Here is a 19705-nt window from a genome sequence, read left to right as displayed (position 1 = left end):
TCCGGCTGCAAGGAGAGATTAAACTGTTTTCGATACTCGAGGCCGAGAACCATCATGCTGTGCACCGTGCAGGGGTGGGCGGAGCTTGGGTACTGAAACGGTACCCGGGGTAGTGGCATCTGAGAGGTCAGAGAGCCGCTGTCACAGTTCCCACACGCTGTCAACCTACCCGATGCCTTGACTTGCATTGTCTGGCCTTATAGATTGCCCCTGTCATTGCCTCGTGGTGCATTTTCCCCACACTCTGCACGCAACGTTGTATCGCTCCCCGCAATTCGGCAATCGCGACATCTGCTCGCAAGGTCGCGTAAATGAATGCCGGGACGGACGCGACAAAACCGAGGAACTTGTACAGCTGGGTTGCCCGTTGTTGTGCTTTATGCTCGCTCTCGTGTTAGACGAGAAGGTTTGCCCAATGTCTCACGCTCCGCCCTGCCCCCTTCAGGGCTCATCTCGGCTATTCTCGCGACCGTTCAAAACGAACTTCTCCGCTTCTTGAGCTGCAACCGTTCACACCGCACTGCCGTGTGACGCAACCTTGAAGGCTGATAATACTCCGGGCGCTCGGTTCACGTGGCCTCAAAGAGGTCGAGCACCGTAGCTGAATAGGGAAGCAGATGCACCCGATTGGCCGCAACTTCAATATCGCTACCAGACTAGAGGCCATACTGAAGCACGCAGTATCTCTTTTGCTAGGATGCTTTGAACTTTGTGTAAACAAGTAGCTAGCATTGCTCCGGCTGAATCGACGTCGTCAGCATAGTCGCTGGTCATGCGTAATAGCGCGTTTGTCATATAGCAGTCGCCATCGCCAACATCGCTAGACGGTGTTCGCAGTTTCGCGATTAGGAAAGGACCGAAGTACGTGGCATAAGTATGGACCGGATGTTTGGTTGAGAGGGCAAGGCATGAACGTCTTCCATGTCTACTATCTGCCAAGCCACCGATACACGAACTCTGCCCCACCCGGCGTTCGCTCAAGTCTCCAAAGTCCACTCTGCTGAGACAGCAAACGCTCTGGAACTTGGATACGAGTTGCCGCCTGGGCAGCTCTTACACCCCTGGGCTGGATTCCCGGCGATTGCCGTCGAGATGTGCGCGGTGGATTTTGAAATCATTATGTTAATTCACCGCTACTAATACATCGTTAACAAGCGTACATGCTCGTAATACCTCCGTAGTTATGCAAATTGTGCATATGCTCCTCAACGCCGTCAAAATATGCTCGTCACGCGTAGAGTCTCGTGTCTGTTCTCCGTCTCTCATACTCTAGTCGAGCGCCGGGATGCGCTCAATCACTTCTCAGCATGCTCTCCACCAAATCACCCAACGGTCCCCAGAAGTCCTTGCTCCCACTTGCCAGCCCATGCTCGTCTATGAACAGCACATAGTGCTTGAAGCTGGTGTTGAGATGAGGCTCCAGGCCCAACTCGATGATGACGGGGTAGTGGTGGCAGTAGATATGTGCGTAGACGCGGTATAGACGCTTGAACATATTCCTGATGAGCGCTGGAAATGTCTTGGGGAAGGGAACGCCGATGCGCGAGGGAAACATGGACTCGTTGTCGACATTGGACTGTATCCATGCCATGAGGTGTTCGATGTATTCGGGTGCGGGCATCTTGGTAGGCTTCTTGTAATTCTCGGAATCTTGCCAGAGGTACTCAAACCTGTCGATAGTCAGCATTGCGCACATGTGGACTTGGTTCATACTCACTCGTCGGTCGCTTTCATCTCAGGACAGCTTTGTGGCGAGCAGAACTCTGTGATGGAGCCATAGAGCAGGTTGATCTGGTTGTAGAAGTCGACGACTGCGGTCGCGTATCAGCACGAGTCCCCAAATCGGCAGAGATATGCTCCTACCATTGACGGCAAGCCACTCGTCCTTGTCCTCGCCTTCGGGTAGCTTGACAGCCTTCCTTAGACTGCCGCTACCGAGTGTGGCCTCGGCATACTGCTTCAGCTGCCAGCTGCTGGTGCCTCGATTCTTCGACGGCTTGAACGGTGCGCGAGTTCGCGGGTTGCTAGCGCAGAAGTCAGCCTGTGTTCGTAGTATGAATCTCCCATCTCAAGCGAGACTTCTCTCCAGCCTTCTGCCATGAACTCAGATGTCTCTTTCGACCTGGCATATCCCAATAATGTCGCATGGCCTGCACATTGTGGTCTTGTCGCTATTGATCCGTGTATTTGCGCAACTCCGGCGCCAGGCTCAGGCGCGACAGGCTAGCGATCAAGGACGCGATTTCGTCTCGTGGGTCGTATATCCTGCAGTAGAAGAGCGGAAAGGGAGACGAACATTGTACTTATAAATCCCGACATATCTACTCTCGATTCGTGCTATCGTATGGACCGGTACTGCGTGCGTGCGTGTGTGCTATCTGCTGTCGCGCATTCCGATGGTTAGCCAAGGCAAACAATAGAAGGTAATGGGACTGCGACAAACCTGGTAGCAACAAGAAGTAGAAGGTCAAGGTAAACAACGTGAGCGAGCGACAAGAAGAGGGTAACAGAGAAGGGCAGAGAGTCAATGACGTTGGATGGGCTGGCTTGGGGGAGGGGTGTTTGGACAGGACCCCACAATCAACAATCGCGACCGCCGCAACCACCGGCCTCGATCGCCGCACTAACAACTTGGTCCAGATGTCGCGCCCACCCAATTGGCCCACCCTCAACTTTCATGTCTGCTTTTTCCGTCTGACCGCCTCGAGACTTGTTGGAAGAGATGCGAGACGAATTTCCGCTGGCAGCGCATTGTAAAATCTGTCTCTCCTATGCGCGGGCTGGATGTTGTCGCAATGACTTTCGTGAGCGCATCACCGAGATATACCAACGGAGGTAATTCGGAGAAGAAAAGAAGATATCGTAATGTTTTTGGGAGGTCTACTCTAGGTCTATTCTAGGTCTAGGATATACGCTGACAACTTCCACCGCTGATGATTACCGCTCCATACCCACACATCCTGTCAGACCTCACTTGCTGAAGTACGGGTCTTGCTCAAAATAGTCGCCTTTGTCACGACCACGTCCGTTGCGACGACCGTTCTGCGTCTGCGGCCTGGAGTCGGAGCCACCGTCCGTCATGGTCTCAAACTCATCCGGTTCGTAGTCCTGCATGCCCGTCTTGATGCGCTGAAGTTGACCAGCTACGTAATGGTGGAGACGATCCTCCATTGCCGACTTCTGGTCAAGGGCGGCTTGGTCCAGTACACCGACCGAGTTCTTGCGTTTGATCGGGCTTGTAGCGTCCTCCTCTTCGCCGTTGGTTGAGGTCTCTCCCCAGTCACTTCGGAAGCCTATGCTACGGCTAGTAGAAGATCGGCGGAGTGTCTGGCGCTTCGCTGGTTTGCCTGTCGTGGTGAACACATCGTCGAAGTAATGGTCGGCAGCGCCTGTAGGTGTGCGCGGCGTTTGTGGCAGACGGCACGTCATGCTGCACGTCGTTAGTGAAGGTACTATACGTAATGTCGTTGAGCTTACCCAGTGTCGTGAATCATCTTCGCAATCAGACCGGTCCAGCCGCACTGATGCGTCGCTCCCAAGCCACGGCCGGTATCACCATCGAAGAACTCGTGGTACCACATGTAATCTTTCCAGTTCGGGTCAAAGTCGAGCATTTGGTTGCCGTCGTTGATGGCCCTTCTACCGTCATCTCCGCGAGCAAACAAATGCTGAAGACGATGTTGAATCTCCTCTGCAACGTGGCCGAGATGCATGTAGTCACCCGACCCCGTAGGGCACTCAACCTTGAGATCGTTGCCATAGTAGAGATGGAACCTCTGGCAAGACTCGATGAGTAGGAAGTTGACGGCTAACCAGATGGGACCTCGCCAGTTGCTGTTGCCACCAAAGAGACCGCTGTCTGAGTCACCGGGAAGGTAAGCTACCTCATACTTCTGACCATTGACGTCCATGCTATAGGGATGATCCTTGTGGTATTTCGAAAGCGATCGGATGCCGTGGTCGGCGAAGAACTCATCCTCGTCCAACATTCTCTTCATTATCCGCTTCAGTCGGTCTTCGTTGACAAGTGACAGAAGCAAGCGGTCGCCCTTACCACGTTTGGAGAGCGTATGGATGTTGCGCTTCGAAGTTTCGGGACGGTGAGCAATGAACCATTCCACTCGCTTCTTGAAGCTGGGCAGGCGGTTGATAACCTCCGGCTCTAGCGTCATAGTCGAGTACAGAGGAATGAGACCGACCAGAGAACGGACGGGCATCTGATGGCTCCATGGACCACCCCAAGAGATGGCATCATAGTAGAACCCGTCCTCCTCGTTCCACAGCGGCTTCGACTCGCCGTCGCTGCGGAATTGCATAGCGTCGCTGATCATCAAAAAGTGCTCGAAGAACTTGGAGGCCATGTCTTCGTAGATGCGTCGTCGCTTGGCGAGCTCAAGGCAGATGTTCAGCATGTTCAGGCAGTAGAAGCCCATCCAGCCAGTACTGTCGGCCTGCTCCAGGGTACCGCCGGTCGGCAATGGGTCTGAACGGTTGAAGAGACCAATGTTGTCGAGACCGAGGAAACCACCTTCGAAGATGTTCTTTCCGTCAGCGTCTTTTCGGTTGACCCACCACGTAAAGTTCAGCAACAGTTTCTGGAATACGCGCTCGAGGCAATCAAAGTCCTCACGTCCGTACATCTTGCGCTCAATCTTGAAGACCCGGAATAGCGACCAGGCATGTACCGGAGGGTTCACGTCGCCAAAGTTCCATTCGTATGCCGGTAGCTGCCCGTTCGGGTGCATGTACCACTCACGTGTGAAAAGGTCGAGCTGCTTCTTGGCGAAGTCGGGGTCGATCATGGCGAGTGTGATACAGTGGAAAGCACTGTCCCATGCGGCGAAGAAGGGGTATTCCCAAGAGTCGGGCATGGACAAAATATCGTCCAGGTACATGTGCTTCCACTCCTTGTTGCGTATAGCCTTGCGACCGGGTGGTGGAGGAGGCATGCCAGGGTCGCCGTTAGCCCACTGGTCCCAGATGAAGTGGTAGTATTGCTTGCACCACATCATGCCGGAGAATGCCTGACGCTGGATGTTGCGCAAATCGTCAGCGATTGGGAGAGGGCTGATTCTGTAGTAAAATTCGTCGGCTTCGGCGCGACGCTGTTCTATAATGTCGTCAAACATCTCCTCGTCAAGGAATCCGTCGTTTCTCTTTGAGAGCCTGAAGCGGACTACAGCGCACTCGCCAGGTGGGACACCGTCGCCTTCGTCGAACGCGTACCAAGCACCGCACTTGGTACCAGTGTTCTCAGGATTGACAGCATCCTTCTGCTCGTCCACGATGCGGCGATGGATAGCGTCCTTGACATATGGAACCTTGTTCTCCACGTTCCACAGCCCCTTGTAGTTGGTGTCGTTATCGGTGAAGAGAAGCTCGGGCTGTACGTCTTCGCCGCTCGGGCCGGTGCCAGGGGACGGGGAGAGCTGGAAGTAGCGGTCACCCAGCTTGTGGTGTTTCGACTGCGCCGTTGTTGGGCCAATCTTGGTGATTGAGGGTTTCAGACTCGGGTCCTCGTGGCCCCATGCCCAGGTATTCCTGAACCAACAGTGAGGTACAATGTGCAGCGGCGCCGGTTCTGGGCCACGGTTGTAAGCTGTCACTCGGAAGCACATCTCCTCTGGATCGTCCGCTTCCTTCGCAGTCTCGATGAAAATGTCCCAATACCGGTCATCGTCGAAGATGCCTGTGTCAACGAGGTTGTACTCCTTGTCCAACCGCGTTCGCTTCGCGTTCGTCTCGATGAGTTCTTCGTATGGGAATTTCCGCTGAGGAAGTTTGTACAGGAATTTCATGTACGAGTGCTGCAACTGAATCAGCGGTATTTCTGTAGCGAGCGAAGCCAACATACAGTTGGCGTGTTGTCCAGGTGGAAATGGCACTCCTTGAGCGACTCGCCGTGGTTACCCTGTGGGTTGGATAAACCGAAAAGGCGCTCCTTTAGAAAGTCGCTGCAAGAAAGTCAGCGTGTATCGCAAGAGTGCCACTAGCGCACACATACTCCTTCTCGTTCCAGAAAGCGAAGGCAATGTTCTGGAAGCCGTGTGTATCAGACACACCAGCAATGCCGTCCTCGCCCCAGCGAAAGGCGCGCGACCGCGCCATGTCGTGCGTGAAATCTATGAGGCATTAGAGAAATCGGATGGCACCGAAGGCGAGTACTCACGGCTCCAGGCATCTCCATCAGCGCTGCAGAAGTTTGTTAGTAGCATACCATGGCGTTGACAGCAAGGGTACTCACGAGTAATCTTCGCGGACTGGACACTTATTAGATTGATTGCAACATATTCATGGGAATAGAGACTGACCAGTTGCCCACTGCCTCTCGGCAACGTAGGGGCCCCATCGCTTCCAGTAGGCGGTGCGTTCTCGGTCCTGCTTCAGACGCTTCTCCTCTTCGCAGAGGTACTCTTGATTCTCAATGAGAACCATGGTGACAATGTGTGCCGGAGGGGTGTAGGAGGAGTGTTGACGGCAGACAGCAAGTGAGGTTTGGGCGTTGGCGCGTGCAGCGGCGTCGAAGGAATTATTTCCTGCAGGTAGTATGGAGCAAACAATGGGGTAACTCAGACGATCAAGATAGTGGAGAAGAAGTAGGTGGGGTAATGTATATGAGAGACGCTGATGGCGAGGGAGTCCAATGTTTGGAGGTGGTGTGCATAGAGGAAGAGACAGAAAGCGGACGGGATTTTGTCAAGGCGCGTGTCTTGGTGGTGGCTACCACCGACTTTGGACGCAGGAACTCGCGATGCATCATAGGACGGCAACCGTGCAGCGCGGGACTTATCGCGAACGGCTGACCTAAGCCCACTCTAGCCTAACGCCCTCCTCCGCCAGGTTTCAATCCCATGTCCAGCGAGCCGCAAAAAGGCTGGCCAGAAGCTTGGAAATGCCCATGCCCGCCGCTGCAGCAGCGTCGGCTACACGTGTCGCCCATCTGTTGAGCCGCTTTCAAAATCTCTGCGCCAAAGTGTTGAACGCGCTTACTGGGGGCGACGCCAGCCTTGAACAAGCAACCACGATAAAGACGTTAGTCTCCGGCCCTCCCCACCGTGCCATCGCCGATCGGACCTGGCCAGCTTCGGAAGGCCCTTCTGGGGTGTGGAGTGCTGACAGCGGATCCCGGCATGGGGATTCGCATGCCACACGTATCGACTTTGGAGCGTGGTGTTGTCCCTGCTTCCGCGGCATGCAGCACAGTTATGTACAAGAGTTGGGATGCATATGGTCGCGTTTCCGAGCCTGCGCGCCAGACGCCAATTCACGTGATGCATCACCGACATCCGAGGGGTAGCACTAAACATATCCAGTCGTATGGCTACTCATGTACGGGAGGTCAAGGGTAATGAGTGACGTCATCAGCTGCAAGTCTTCGGTGAGAAAAGGTTAAGTTTAATATTTTGAAACGAACGCACACGAGCCGAGAAGTTGAAGAATACGATACAGCGTCTACAATTCTCGCAAGGGGGGCTGGGAAGTCGGTGTGGCAGGTCTGGCCGCCCTACATGAACTTTGACCGGAATCGATTAGATGTTCCCTTTGAGCAGCGCTCATATGATGCGGCTCAGTCCTACTCCTAGCCACGACATTATAGTTTACTTTCACCTCTGAACCCAACAGCGCTATCGAGCGATCATGTTGGTACACATACATGTTGACCGAACTTTGCATAGCAGCCGACCAAGGCATCATCGCTAGTCATGAATTGCTGATGCACGAATGACCTCTTTCACATGCCTCCAAACGCGTAGCTGAAAATCCGGCAAGTATACGTATTTCTATTCCAACGCTGTACGAGGGCCATGCAGAGACTGGCAAGCTTGCTGGAAGATTGTGATGTTTCCAAGCAAAACCCGAATCGCTGGAACTGTGCATCGCAAGAATAGACGTAGGTATCACTACCCAAGTTAAAACGAGGGATTTGGTGCTCAAGGCCAATCGCGGGTGCTTCGTTTGCGTATCCACCAAGTCGAGGCACGACTTACAACCGTGCAGGTAACTACATAGTCTTGTATCATGTCACTTTAGTCGCCATGAGCGCTGCGTAGCCTTCCCATGGCGCTTGCTCTACTTAGGTATGCTATGGTGTTGATAGAAAAACATAGAGGGGCGTGGACCAGAGCTGGCCGCTAGCGCCTGCCACGGCGATTCTTCGGGCCGCGCCATTGATGGTCAGGTACGCGGCCGCTCAGCTCTACCAAACATTACACGTCTCCCAAGTCCGACACCCTCACACAGTCACGCCCAAGATGCTCGTCTCCCTCACAGTCGGAAAGGTCGATGCTGGAGTAGCAGTGCTACTGACAGAAGACAAGCGTCTCGTGAGCCCCTCAATGCCGCCCAGCGCTCAACGCAGCGCAAGCGCATCCTTGCTCTTCATCTGGCTGACGTAAAGGTAGATTGAGTTCCCTTCTATATTGCTACCCCCCGACATCTCGTCGGGCTCCATGGTGGATATCGATGTTGGAAGAAACTACAAAGCCGAAGCCGACGCCCAGAAAGCCTTCCATGAGCTCCAGTCGGAGATCTTCCGCACCTTTGGCCAGCGCACCCCCTCAGCCCCCGTCCTCAAATGCCGCAATGCCACGCAAACCTCAGTCGTTCTCGAGTGGGACCCCATCGATATCGCGACCGCCGAACTGCGCAGCCTCACACTATACCGCAATGGCAACAAGGCAGGCACAATACCCAAGCCCAGTGACGTGCACAGCACCAAGCTGAGTGGTCTGGCAGTCGACACGGAATATCAGTTCCATTTAGTCCTCAAGACAAGCGCGGGTACTTTCAGTAGCGAGAAGCTGTTGGTACAAACACACAAGATGACGGACTTGTCTGGTATCACCATCACGCCCGGCCACATGCCTGCGGCTCTCCGAGAGTCTCTACAGCGGTCTGTGGAAAGAATCGGCGCCAAGATCGCGGACAATGTGCGCATCGATACCACGCACTTCGTATGCACCGAAGGCAGAGGGCCTGCATGGGAGAAGGCGGTCGAAAACAACATACCTGTAGTCGTCCCGGATTGGGTCATAGGCTGCGAGAGGGAGGGCAGGATCGTCGGTGTGAGGGGTTACTACCTGAACGCGGACCCTAGGTTACGAAGCGTCGGTCCAGGAGGTTCCCAGCAACCCGCCCAGCAATCACAACAGCAGCCTCAGCAACAACAGCAGCAGCAGCAACCCAGAAGTCCCATCATGAGCCCGCGCACCGAGGTGACACCACCTACACCCGAGCAACCGAGACGTGACCGCGATACCGACGGTACAGCACCACCCCCTCCGCCGCCCAAAGACGACGTTAGCGAGAAGAGCGAGCGAAACTCAGTGGAACCGAAGACGCAGACAGAAGAGCAAAAGGCTCGAACCGAGGATCTCAAGCCGCAAAATGGGAAGGAACCACAGCAAGAGGATAGCGAGGAGGACGAATCTGAGCCTGAGCCCAACGACGAGAAGTCTCTGGAAGCAAGTTTACCACAGAGACCGAAGCCAGGCCAAGCATCAGCTGAAGACGATGGCGATGGAGCCAGTTTTCAAGATGTGGAAATTTAGTAGAGGTGCTGAGAGGACATGTCAAATCTGGAATGCCACAGCGTGTCGACCTGGCTACCCATCTGCAGCATTGACTACAACCACGACTATAGCATTGTAATGATACCAATTTTCAAGACCACATTGCGGTTAAGATGACAGTTCACGGCCTTCTATTCGCGATCTGACTGCACTAGTCAGGGACATTGTCCCGAAATCACGGACCTTAGCGCTAACGTACTCGAACCCATCTCATTGGGCCAAGCCAGCATGTAGGGAGGATCCCTAATCGACCCACGAACACTAAGATCTTACGGCCGGTCAAAGCATCATATCCCACTCTATATAAATTCCGTCGTATGCCGCAATGTACCGATGCGCAGTAAGTCCAGTCTTCCCATCTCCTGGACTGCGGAGCCGGCATCATAGCAATGTCTCTTTTTAAACTTCCCGATATCATCATAACATTACAAGTACCCCTTCTCTACCTACTCAACATCCTTACCCTTGCCACCGGACCCGATCACCGCCTCCCTCGTATCGCTATCACTCTCCCTCTTCTCCTTCTCCTCGCCGCTCAATCTCTTTACCGAGAATGGGGGGATGCAGGTTGGGGCTACAACCTAGCAATCAACTGTGGAGTGGGCGCTCGTGTGTTCACCTATGTTGACTGGATCTTACTGGGGAGCCCCGACAAAGACGGGTGGTACAAGATACAATATGAGAAGGATGAAAATGACAAGAAGAATGACGACGTGAAACAGCTGGATTACAGAGACAGACCTGGTGGTGCAGGGAGAAGTTTCTGGAGCAGAGCATGGTGGGCTCTTCGTCTCTCGACGTGGAGCCGTTACACGGGATGGAGTAGTCAGGTCAAGAATGTGTGCATGGAAGTACCGGGCGACTACCCTCGTCTGTAAGTCTACCCCCAACCTATCATCCCCGACTCAACTAACCCAACCAAGTAAATTCATCGCCCGAAAGCTCGTACGCGGCCTCATCTTCTTCGTCATAAAAGACATTATAGTCTGCCACTCCGCCGCATCCCCCCACGGCTCCTGGATCGATATCCGCACGCAGAAACCACACCAGCCCTTCCCGGTTGACTCTCCCTTCCTCACTCGCTTCTACTACACTTGGCTTCATATCATGCTCACATTCACCACCATGGAGTTCTACAACATCGCTTACGGCATTGTATCCGTAGCCACCGGTCTCGCTAATCCACGAGACTGCCCCTCCATGTTTGGTAGGTTCCGCGATTTGTACAGTGTGCGCAGCGCTTGGTCTGTGGTGTGGCATCAGCAATGCCGTCGGATTTGCTCTCCGCTTAGTGTTTGGTTAGCGAGGGATGTGTTGGGTTTGCGGAAGGGTTCTTTTGCGTCCAAGTATATTCAGCTTTTCGTTGCGTTTGGTATTTCGGGCTTGGTGCACGGGGTCGCGAGTATGCTGGTCAATGTCGAGTTTGATGATGATGGCGCGTTGAAGTGCTTTTTGTTGCAGGCTGCGATTATTATGGTGGAGGATCATCTTATTGACTTGGGGAAGGCGATGGGGTTGAAGGATAGGTTATTTTGGCGCGTGGTCGGCTTTTTATGGCTGGTGGGTGCGTTGGGGTGGAGCCTGGAGCCGTGGGTTGGTAGGAATATTGCGAGGGGTGTTTGGGTGCAGAACAGGGAGTTAGATCTTTTTGGTATTGGGCCTGTGGTGGTTGCGTAGAAGTTTGGTACTGACCATCGTGGGGGGGTTCGCATCTGAACGCGGTGTTGCCTGCGCGGGACAACCTGAAGTTATGATATTGTCGCTGATTTGTCAGGTAAGGTTGCACCACCATCAGTTGATTTTCGTTTTCATATTCAACAATCGACCCTTCAGCAAACATGAAAGTCTGATCTGAAATAGTATGTGCCTTCTTGTATCGCTCTAGAGCACCACATGGACCAAGGACTCGATAATGGTCCGCTTTCGTTTGACGTAGAGCAACGGGTACGTCGACGCCATCTAACATGACAATGATGTCCCCGGGTAACATGTCCTCTCGACCGATGATCATGTTTCCATCACTTGCAGAGAACATGCGTTGCTTTTTCAAGGTCCAGGCGTCTCCGTTAATTCGTACGCTAGAGGTACGTTCATCAGCTCGTCTGCTGGAAGTTGTGGAACTATTGAGAATACGTGTACTCAATAGCTGCTGCTCCCTGTTTGGTGGCGGGGGTAATAGGCCCAGTCGGAACATCTGTGTAAACCCGTAATCAGCGGCAGATCTGTATTCCTCTGGAACGATTGCATAGCGACAAGAAGACGCAATAATTTCTTCCATGTAATGTAGTGTGTGTGGCTCCATGATGGGTATCTGCAGACTCCACTTATCCTGCAAGAAGTCAATCTCTTGACTGATCGGACGCTCAATCGTCGTCAACGTTATCCCCCTCCACGGTACTAAGGATGTCATGCTAAACCCAGAAGTCCTGAATGAATTGGTACCATAGGGGGTGTCGGAATATTTCTGGGGGGATCGGGTGTTGCTAAAGTCGGACATTCTGGACGCAGGGCTCCACGTGAGCGAACTATGTCTCCTTGCGGCTCTTGCCATAGTCCTGGCATCTACGGTAACGCTCAGGCATCGTATCTGTTTCTTCTGCCAGAAGACGTAATCCTCGACTACCGAGCCGAGGGTTTTGTTGTAATCTGGGCATATGAGAGGTTCGTCGCGGAAGATCTCAGAGGTATCACAGGCAAGATGAAGCAAGGCAAAGAATCGATCCCGCGGATCTGTAGTACCGAAGTGTCGCGTACGTTCCATGAGATCAAGTATTGTCGGACGTGATTCATGCCGGGCCATGGCGAGTACCGGTGTCCACCACGAGATATGAAACCAGGTGAAATTAGTGAAGTTCGATTCGGTATGCCGGAAAGGAGCGAAATGTGGCGAATAACTCCTCATGCCAAGCTCAGCAATAGCCTGCGCAATCTCTCCTATGGCTGCCCATTTCAAGGTGCGCCCACCCATCCAAAAATCGACTTGAAGAGCACCAAGGCCGTCTCGGCGTGCAAGAGCTACTTCTTGAAGGACCCATATCCTGTACCACCATGGCCTAGCAAGCAAACTGTCGAAGCTGACAAGGATCGCGGACCAGTAGGAAGCGTCGTCGATGTCATCAACTATAAAGGATGCATTGACGTCTCCCCGGGGAAAACTGGAGACCAAGCTACTCAATTCAAGATCTTGACGCAACAAGCGAGGTATTCTGCTGGCCAAATTCTCCCACTCAGCATGGTGTTTGTACGACCGATCTTCTCCGTCAGCGAAGCAGCGCTGGAGAAGAGGGCCTAAGGCGGTGTCATACATCTTGCACACAATCCGACTGTATACGTTCTCGGGCCCCAGCCAAACAAACACGGATTCGGCAGATGAGAACACCTTGCCCATGAAGCCGACCTGGTGTGTCTTTTCCTGGCCGTTGCTTTGGTCGATACACATTGCATCGATCCAGTAGTACCGAACTCCCTTCTCTTCAGATGCATCGAGTTTCCGGAGTGCCGTTAGCGCAGTGTGTAAATTTCGCGTGACTTGAAAGGGTACGGTGATGAAGAGTGATGGCATAGGGACCGATGTCGCGGTTGGCGTTTGCGGGCCCTTCAACGAAGGACATTTGAGCGATATCAGCACTGTATCGTCGACGTCACCCCAGCAGTAGGACAGCGCGACGTAAGAAATACGGTCGATAGCGTTTCCTTCCAGGTTCGTGTACACTAGTTCGCAAGTGATACATTCTTCGTCCGCTTCAGGCAAGATCGCGATGCATCTGATTTCTCTCAGCCTCGGGTCGAGTGGTAGAAAGGCGCTGGTGTCGTTTTGAACGCCACGAAACGGTAAGCTGGATCCAGTGAAGGATTGTGAAGACAGAGCCATTGCATGAGGTGCCCGTCTTAGATGAATAGCCTGCGAGTTTGAAGAGTGATGGGATGCGGAGACAAAATGCTGAGGGCAAGCCGACAAGTCATCTCAGCAAGTGGGCTGTGCATAGTTGGCATAGTTGGACCACAACGCGCGTGGTGGCTGAGGGTTCAGCTGAGGGCTCAGCTGTCATGTGTCAGTCAGACTGCAGCTCATTCGCTCATTGATATACACTCACCACTGAGCGTAATCGTTCTGATCCTAGAAATTCCTAGTGGCGATGCAGGCCTGTCGATGGCTACTGATCTATTCAGAGCAAGTTCTGATGAGGCTTGGTGATGTCAAGATTTGGTTTGGTTGTACTGTGTAGAGGGTACGACAGTCGAACCCAACGGATATGGGCCAGACTCAACTACACAACTGCGTAGACAAGGTGCCACGTTCAACACGCAAAGACATTAAAACCGTAGTACATCATCTCGTGCCCGGTGTGACACCATGTCATTCCAGTCCTCATTGAGTTGCAATACAGCTCTGTTCAGGCATATTATCTTCCAAAACGCCATATATGCATGCCCAGTCGTATCATAATGTACAGTCCTGTAGTTCAAGCTTTACGCATGACTTCTCGGTTCTATTCGTACGCCCCCATAGCCTCGCCCGCCCTCTGCTCGATGTAGTACCCCGGATCGGGTCTCCTCGCAGCGCGCATTTGGTCCTTCGTCATTGGGTTATTGACCTCCTTGACGTCGACTAATTCCTTTATCCTCATGATCTGACCAGCGACGGATTGTGTAACGGGATGGTAGACAGTCGTCATGCGTTTGCGGAGACCGAGCGCCTTGAGGACTCCTTGCGTCTTCTCAGGCATACCGATGCCGGAGCGCATGAGTGTTATCCGGAAATAAGACATGGTGGGTATGTGATGTAGAGAGTTGGTGGCTTCGATGCGAGGTCTCGGTGCGTTTGCGAGTGGCTTTGAATGGGTTTGCTGTGGCGTTTGGCGTAGGTTCCGCGGCGACACGGAGTCAAATTAGCTACCGAGACGTCAGATTGAAGTGTTAATGTCTTGAGCAGCTTCACATACCGTTTGTGTGGCGATGTAACGTTGATGCCCGCCTGCGCGCCTGCGATTGTCACCACCAACTTTTCGGACTTCTGGAGACCTCGGAATGCGACGCTTGTCCCGAAATGGCATAGACCCACGCGGGGCGGATGCCGAACCACGTGTGGGACCTTCACTCCTGTCTTCGCACCCATCTTCCATCATGAATGTCAATCGCGTTATGGTCAGCTCGATTCTACCGGCGCCGTCTGAAGAAGGAGCGGTGAGAACCTATCCACAGGTGTCGTCACTACTCCACGCAGGCCGCCTTCCTCCCGCGCTCCTGGACGCGGCACTGTGAATTTCCATCCCCGATGTGCATTCGGTACTCGGGAGGGACTGCACGTCCCTATCTACAATACGGTGCATACGGCAAATAGGATGTGATGCCTGACGCTCCACTGGATGCGTCTGCCCGTTTGGCTGTACGACCCCAATATCGGATTTCAAGGAAACGACACATCGGTCCGATGCCTTGACGCTTCCAGCGGCACAGAAAGCCATGTATCAAAAATTCTATCTTTCGTCCAGTCTTTTCCTGGCAGTTTTGGAAAGATGACGTCTCCATGTCGAATCTGGTGTTCCTGTCAAACACCAAACCCGTTATGTCTGCAGTTATGTGTTTCCTGATGCACCTTCCGTCAATAGCCCGTCCCTTTATATCCGCTGTCACGGGGGTCTCAAACCATCATTCATGGCGCTGTTCTCCGCATCCGCATCGGAGTACACTAGAGGTCCAAACGTGCCTCGCTAAGAGGACCTTCGCGTCGACACGCCTGATGCACAATCCGCATTATGCGGTCATGCAAGATACCGCGATCTGCATACCAAACGGATAGCGATGAAGAAAGGGCATTCGAAGCAATGACACCGACGATTCGTTCCACATGCACCTGGCCTTACCCCCGTCACCAAACGAAAAAGGTAGCAACGGTACGGTACCTCAGGACTAAATGTATTGTGACCGTCCCCACAACCCGGTTGGGCCTGCCGACGGCACCGAGCGTGGGATCTCGTTGTCTCTTTGTTGCCTCTCGGGTAGTCAACACTCGAACAGACGAAACGATGTACATGCCCGTCGGCGGAAGGAAAGTCAACATGACCAACGAACTCCTGATTCAAATGCATTTGTACCGTTTGAACGGCCTCATTGACCGGTCTCTTGGGACTGTAAGTTCGATTGACATATGGAGGCATAAAAGACTTCTTTCTGGACGTAACAGCTTCCATCATACAGTCTCCCATTTCAGAATTGTCTGTCACTTACTTTCAGTAGACCTCCAAGACACTACAAGTGGGTTTGAAGTGGACAGTATATCCAGTCAGCAACATCTCATATTCGCTACAACCCGTTGTTTTGAAGACACATTAATTACAACTCCATCATGACAGGTAAACCTCCGAACCCTCGCAGACATCCCGAATCAATATACTGATACGTAAATAGCACTTTACACTCTTACACAACCCCACCCGATCCATGCATCACCGACACCACCCCCCGCCCCAACCGCCATACCGACACTGGTCTACCGCGTCCATCGCACTAGCTCACAGACCCGCTACGCCTTCTCCACCGGCTTCAGTTCCAAGAACCAAACCACCATCGTCAACTACACATCCGCACTATCCCGTTTTGGTCTCGCCCACTTGAACCAACAAACCAACATCTCTTCCCCCTTCATCAGCGTGTACGACAACCTAGCTCATGCGGAAGCCGTCGCCAAGCACTTCGGAGAGCGCTATGGCGAGGACACCTGGGTTGTTACCGTAGATCCAGCGCACTTTGCTAGAGGTCCAGTGTTTCGCGCTGCGGACCTGCTGAAGGATGCGGCCGGTGGCAAAGAGGTAGCAGCGGAGTGGTTGCATTATGGTGAGTACCTGGTCATGTATCGCATTCCGCCGCAGGCGATACGAGATGAGACGCCTGTCTGTAGGGGTACGGCTCAGCGGAGGGCAGTGGGCGTGATCGGTGGCGGAAAGTAAAGTGTGTTGATGGCGATGGTAATATTGATGTGGTCAGAGGAGTTGGACGTATATCGGTCGCTGGGTAGGCTTAGCGAAATTACTGTATAATCTTCAAATCTCTTTCCTTACTGTCGGGATATCTCTCTCTGCTAGTTGGTATTCGCTAGGTAGTCCATCTCTTGATTCTGAATCCCATTCCTTCGCAATCTAGCTATAGCTTCCAAACCGTCGAAGGCCTGATTGAGGCACCAGTCCATCCCGAGCCAGATTGCCTTAGCAGCTAGCCATAGAGGGAAGTACTGCAGACCATGATTGGGATCTTGTCTGGGCGGTACTTCCAGCATTGTGCTCTTGCAAACAGCAGTAAGGGTGCTTTTTCGCAGCGACGCATGTGACCTTTTTTCGCGTGGTCGGCGCACTTTCGGGACGAAATCAATCCGGGTCCTTGAGCGAGGTAGTTGCGAAGGCATCTTGAGAGAAGAAAATGCGGTGCATTTATTGTCGTATTTGTTTGCGAATCTTCTTCATCCGTCTTGAAGTGCCCAGGTGGTGCTATGATCTGGCAAAGGTCGTAGTGTGCGAAAGAAAAAAGAGACAAGGACCTTGCATTCGCAACATGAAATCGCCCACGCGCACGAGTCCAAATTTTCATTGGGTATGAGTTGCATTGAAGCGTCGTTGATAGGGTCCATATGGTGGCTGGGAAGTTCGCGAAGTTTGGTACCCATGGATTGGCGCAAACTTGTCAACCAATACTTGGCCAAGGAATTGATTCATAGAATATCTGAGTACCTTTGCTATGAATATATCTAAAAACCTAAATTACCTTCAAACCTCGCCCGCGCACTTCAAATATATACCTGCCTATGCAGGAGAGTCGCAAGGCAGCACTGTCTGTGCGCAGACCCACCCGCAGATGGCTGCCTAGGTATTCAGGCCTCAACTCTTGTAATGTGAACGCTATAAACACGTCAAACCCCGTGTGGTTACATAAATCTTCAATCAAGCGGTTATATCTCGAAACGATTGCATTCGCATCTCATTACAATCTCTCCATCCGTATTTCTCCGAATTTAAAACATCTTCCTTTCCTTCCCCAATGACTACCACCGTCAAAGAATGGATAAAGAATCTCTGCGTCTATGAAGACGATGAATTTGTCCGCCACAGGAACTGGGGCTTTACTATCTACCGTACGGGATACGGACCTTCATCTGATCAGCAATGGCAGCGACTTCTCCAAAAGATCCAAACCGATGCGCGCGAAGGGGCTCTAGAAGCGACTGGAACCGAAGAAGACGAATCTGGCTTCCAACAAGTGTGGGCGCTCTTCCGCCTCGATGCGCGGTCAGACCCTGCGCTGGCTGGTCTCGATGTGGATCAACTTCGCGAGCTGTACAATAAAGGCGAGGGCGAACAACCAATGAATACGGACTACGACCTACACCGAATATTCCTTTTTGCCGATGACGAAGCTCTATCAGACCCCACCGCTTCCATCATCAAGGCTGTGGACGCCGACTACCGTCCAGAAGACTATGTCTCGCGAAACCCGCGAGTTGGTCGGCAACGTTACTTTGGCTGGATGCCAATGAAGGCTGGCAGCGTGGCAGAATTCTGGAATCGATTACAGTTTTCCGACATCAGTATGATCGCCCCTCCAACGATCGGGGGAAGTCACTTGGTGATTTGGGATGGAGACAGCTGGAAATGAAGCGTGTAGGACCTAGAGACAGTTCAATCGATTACAGCTTATAGACGCAGCTCTCTAATTGACTCTAAGCTCACTGAGTCCGTCATTGTCGTCGCCTCAGACTAATGCGCCTTTTGACGTCTCTCATCTGCTCTGATCTCTTCCATTACCCTGAAGTGCAGTGTTTCGGGGCCCATCCATGGCCACCAGTCGTGATTCGTAACGGACCGTTTACACATATGAGCGCCATCGTAGCCCAAGGCAGCCAGATTCTGTACCAGAAAATCCTCATCATCTATAGCAACGCTATTAGAATACGTCGAGCTTGCGGATACATGAAGCACTTACATTCATTGTCTAACTCGTACCTGATGATATAGTGAAATCCGACACCATGAGCCTCGAAGTATTCCTGAAGGCTGTGGAGGGAAAAAGGGAATTTTGAGTGCACTGCGTCATGGAAGTAATGAACGCTCACCTTTTTGAGCTTGCGGGGGAACTTTAGATTGTCTTCCACAAGGCCCCGTAGCTCCGCGGTGTAGTCAACGTTGGCGTTCATTGCGGATCTATCATACTTTAGTCTTAAGTCGACTAGATTCGGCGGCAGTAGATCACGGAGCGATCGGGCAGGTTCTGGAGTTTCAGGCAATTCCACGTAATGGATTCCTCGTTGTTTGCCCACAATGGCAGTGTAGTGCAACTCCAACTCTTCCAGTTCTTCCATTTCAGATAGGAGGAAATTTCGCGGCCATTCATCCGTCCAGGTAAATGCACCATTCTCTTCCATCCGGAGTTCGAGTCTTTTGAGGGTTTTGCTGTATAATCTTGCAGCTTCAAGGAGTGTGCAATGCCAATCCACTATGTTGTCGTCAGGTTTATCAGGTCGATCACATCGGAAGCTTGACACAGTCGCACACGATTGTAACAACTGTGTTATGTGACTTAATGGCGGTTCAGACGGCCAAATTATGGAGATGTTTTGTAACTGAGACGATCTTGGACGTATATTCCAAGACCCATGGTCGATGCCAAATGATGGAACACCGTATGATATGTCGTGAAGCTCCAAGGTCCTGAGCGATGGCAGATGCAATACAGGAGCTATCTTAGCCATGGGTATTCCAGTCATGTCTAGTGACAGGAAACAGAGTTTTGCGAACCCAATTGATGCATCGGCTGGTGCACCTAAATACTGCTGGGCTGCGTGAAGCAAGGGGGTAAGCCAGAGGGCCCGATGAGGCATATGTGCATTGTCTTCAGGTGTTGAACGGAATCCATGCCTACGAAGCTTCCACAATGGAGTAGTAGAGCAGTAAGTATGACTACTATAACGGTGATGCAATCTGGAAAGGACTTGGAGAGAGGTGCGAGCCTCCAAGACAAGAAGCGCTAGCCCTACTTCTTCCGGATGAAGAGCAACGGCCTCGATCAAAGTGCTCTCGTAAGGGAGGGATAATGTCCGGATATGTGCAGTCATCTCTGCCTTGCTTATGCTTAGGTCATTGCCACCT

General features: G+C 52.5%; 7 protein-coding genes across 7 annotated transcripts; 4 read left to right on the top strand and 3 right to left on the bottom strand.

The window, feature by feature from the left end:
• Positions 1–1291: 1291 nt before the first annotated feature.
• On the bottom strand, positions 1292–2158 carry MOB11 (Maintenance of ploidy protein mob1; the record flags this gene model as incomplete). Its single annotated transcript, XM_049330674.1, has 4 exons — positions 1292–1670; positions 1718–1811; positions 1864–2041; positions 2123–2158. 4 exons carry the CDS (start codon positions 2156–2158, stop codon positions 1292–1294), a joined length of 687 nt encoding a protein of 228 aa, XP_049190091.1.
• Positions 2159–2970: 812 nt separating this feature from the next.
• Positions 2971–6435, bottom strand: J4E83_003740 (uncharacterized protein; the record flags this gene model as incomplete). Its single annotated transcript, XM_049330673.1, has 7 exons — positions 2971–3430; positions 3478–5807; positions 5855–5954; positions 6005–6122; positions 6170–6192; positions 6245–6260; positions 6312–6435. The coding sequence occupies 7 exons, from the start codon at positions 6433–6435 to the stop codon at positions 2971–2973; spliced, it is 3171 nt and encodes a 1056-aa protein (XP_049190090.1).
• Positions 6436–8252: 1817 nt separating this feature from the next.
• Positions 8253–9551, top strand: J4E83_003739 (uncharacterized protein; the record flags this gene model as incomplete). Its single annotated transcript, XM_049330672.1, has 2 exons — positions 8253–8324; positions 8403–9551. 2 exons carry the CDS (start codon positions 8253–8255, stop codon positions 9549–9551), a joined length of 1221 nt encoding a protein of 406 aa, XP_049190089.1.
• A 2548-nt stretch (positions 9552–12099) lies between these two features.
• Positions 12100–12864, top strand: J4E83_003738 (uncharacterized protein; the record flags this gene model as incomplete). Its single annotated transcript, XM_049330671.1, has 2 exons — positions 12100–12322; positions 12527–12864. The coding sequence occupies 2 exons, from the start codon at positions 12100–12102 to the stop codon at positions 12862–12864; spliced, it is 561 nt and encodes a 186-aa protein (XP_049190088.1).
• A 1198-nt stretch (positions 12865–14062) lies between these two features.
• Positions 14063–14341, bottom strand: J4E83_003737 (uncharacterized protein; the record flags this gene model as incomplete). The annotated part of the gene is made up of 1 exon (XM_049330670.1): positions 14063–14341. One exon carries the CDS (start codon positions 14339–14341, stop codon positions 14063–14065), a length of 279 nt encoding a protein of 92 aa, XP_049190087.1.
• A 1577-nt stretch (positions 14342–15918) lies between these two features.
• Positions 15919–16519, top strand: J4E83_003736 (uncharacterized protein; the record flags this gene model as incomplete). The annotated part of the gene is made up of 2 exons (XM_049330669.1): positions 15919–15925; positions 15981–16519. The coding sequence occupies 2 exons, from the start codon at positions 15919–15921 to the stop codon at positions 16517–16519; spliced, it is 546 nt and encodes a 181-aa protein (XP_049190086.1).
• Positions 16520–17600: 1081 nt separating this feature from the next.
• On the top strand, positions 17601–18215 carry J4E83_003735 (uncharacterized protein; the record flags this gene model as incomplete). The annotated part of the gene is made up of 1 exon (XM_049330668.1): positions 17601–18215. One exon carries the CDS (start codon positions 17601–17603, stop codon positions 18213–18215), a length of 615 nt encoding a protein of 204 aa, XP_049190085.1.
• Positions 18216–19705: the final 1490 nt, after the last annotated feature.

Source organism: Alternaria metachromatica, assembly GCF_023757995.1.
Source record: "Alternaria metachromatica strain BMP 0045 chromosome Unknown scaffold_6, whole genome shotgun sequence".
NCBI classification, from domain to species: domain Eukaryota; kingdom Fungi; phylum Ascomycota; class Dothideomycetes; order Pleosporales; family Pleosporaceae; genus Alternaria; species Alternaria metachromatica.
This window is presented reverse-complemented; position numbering and strand designations above follow the sequence as displayed.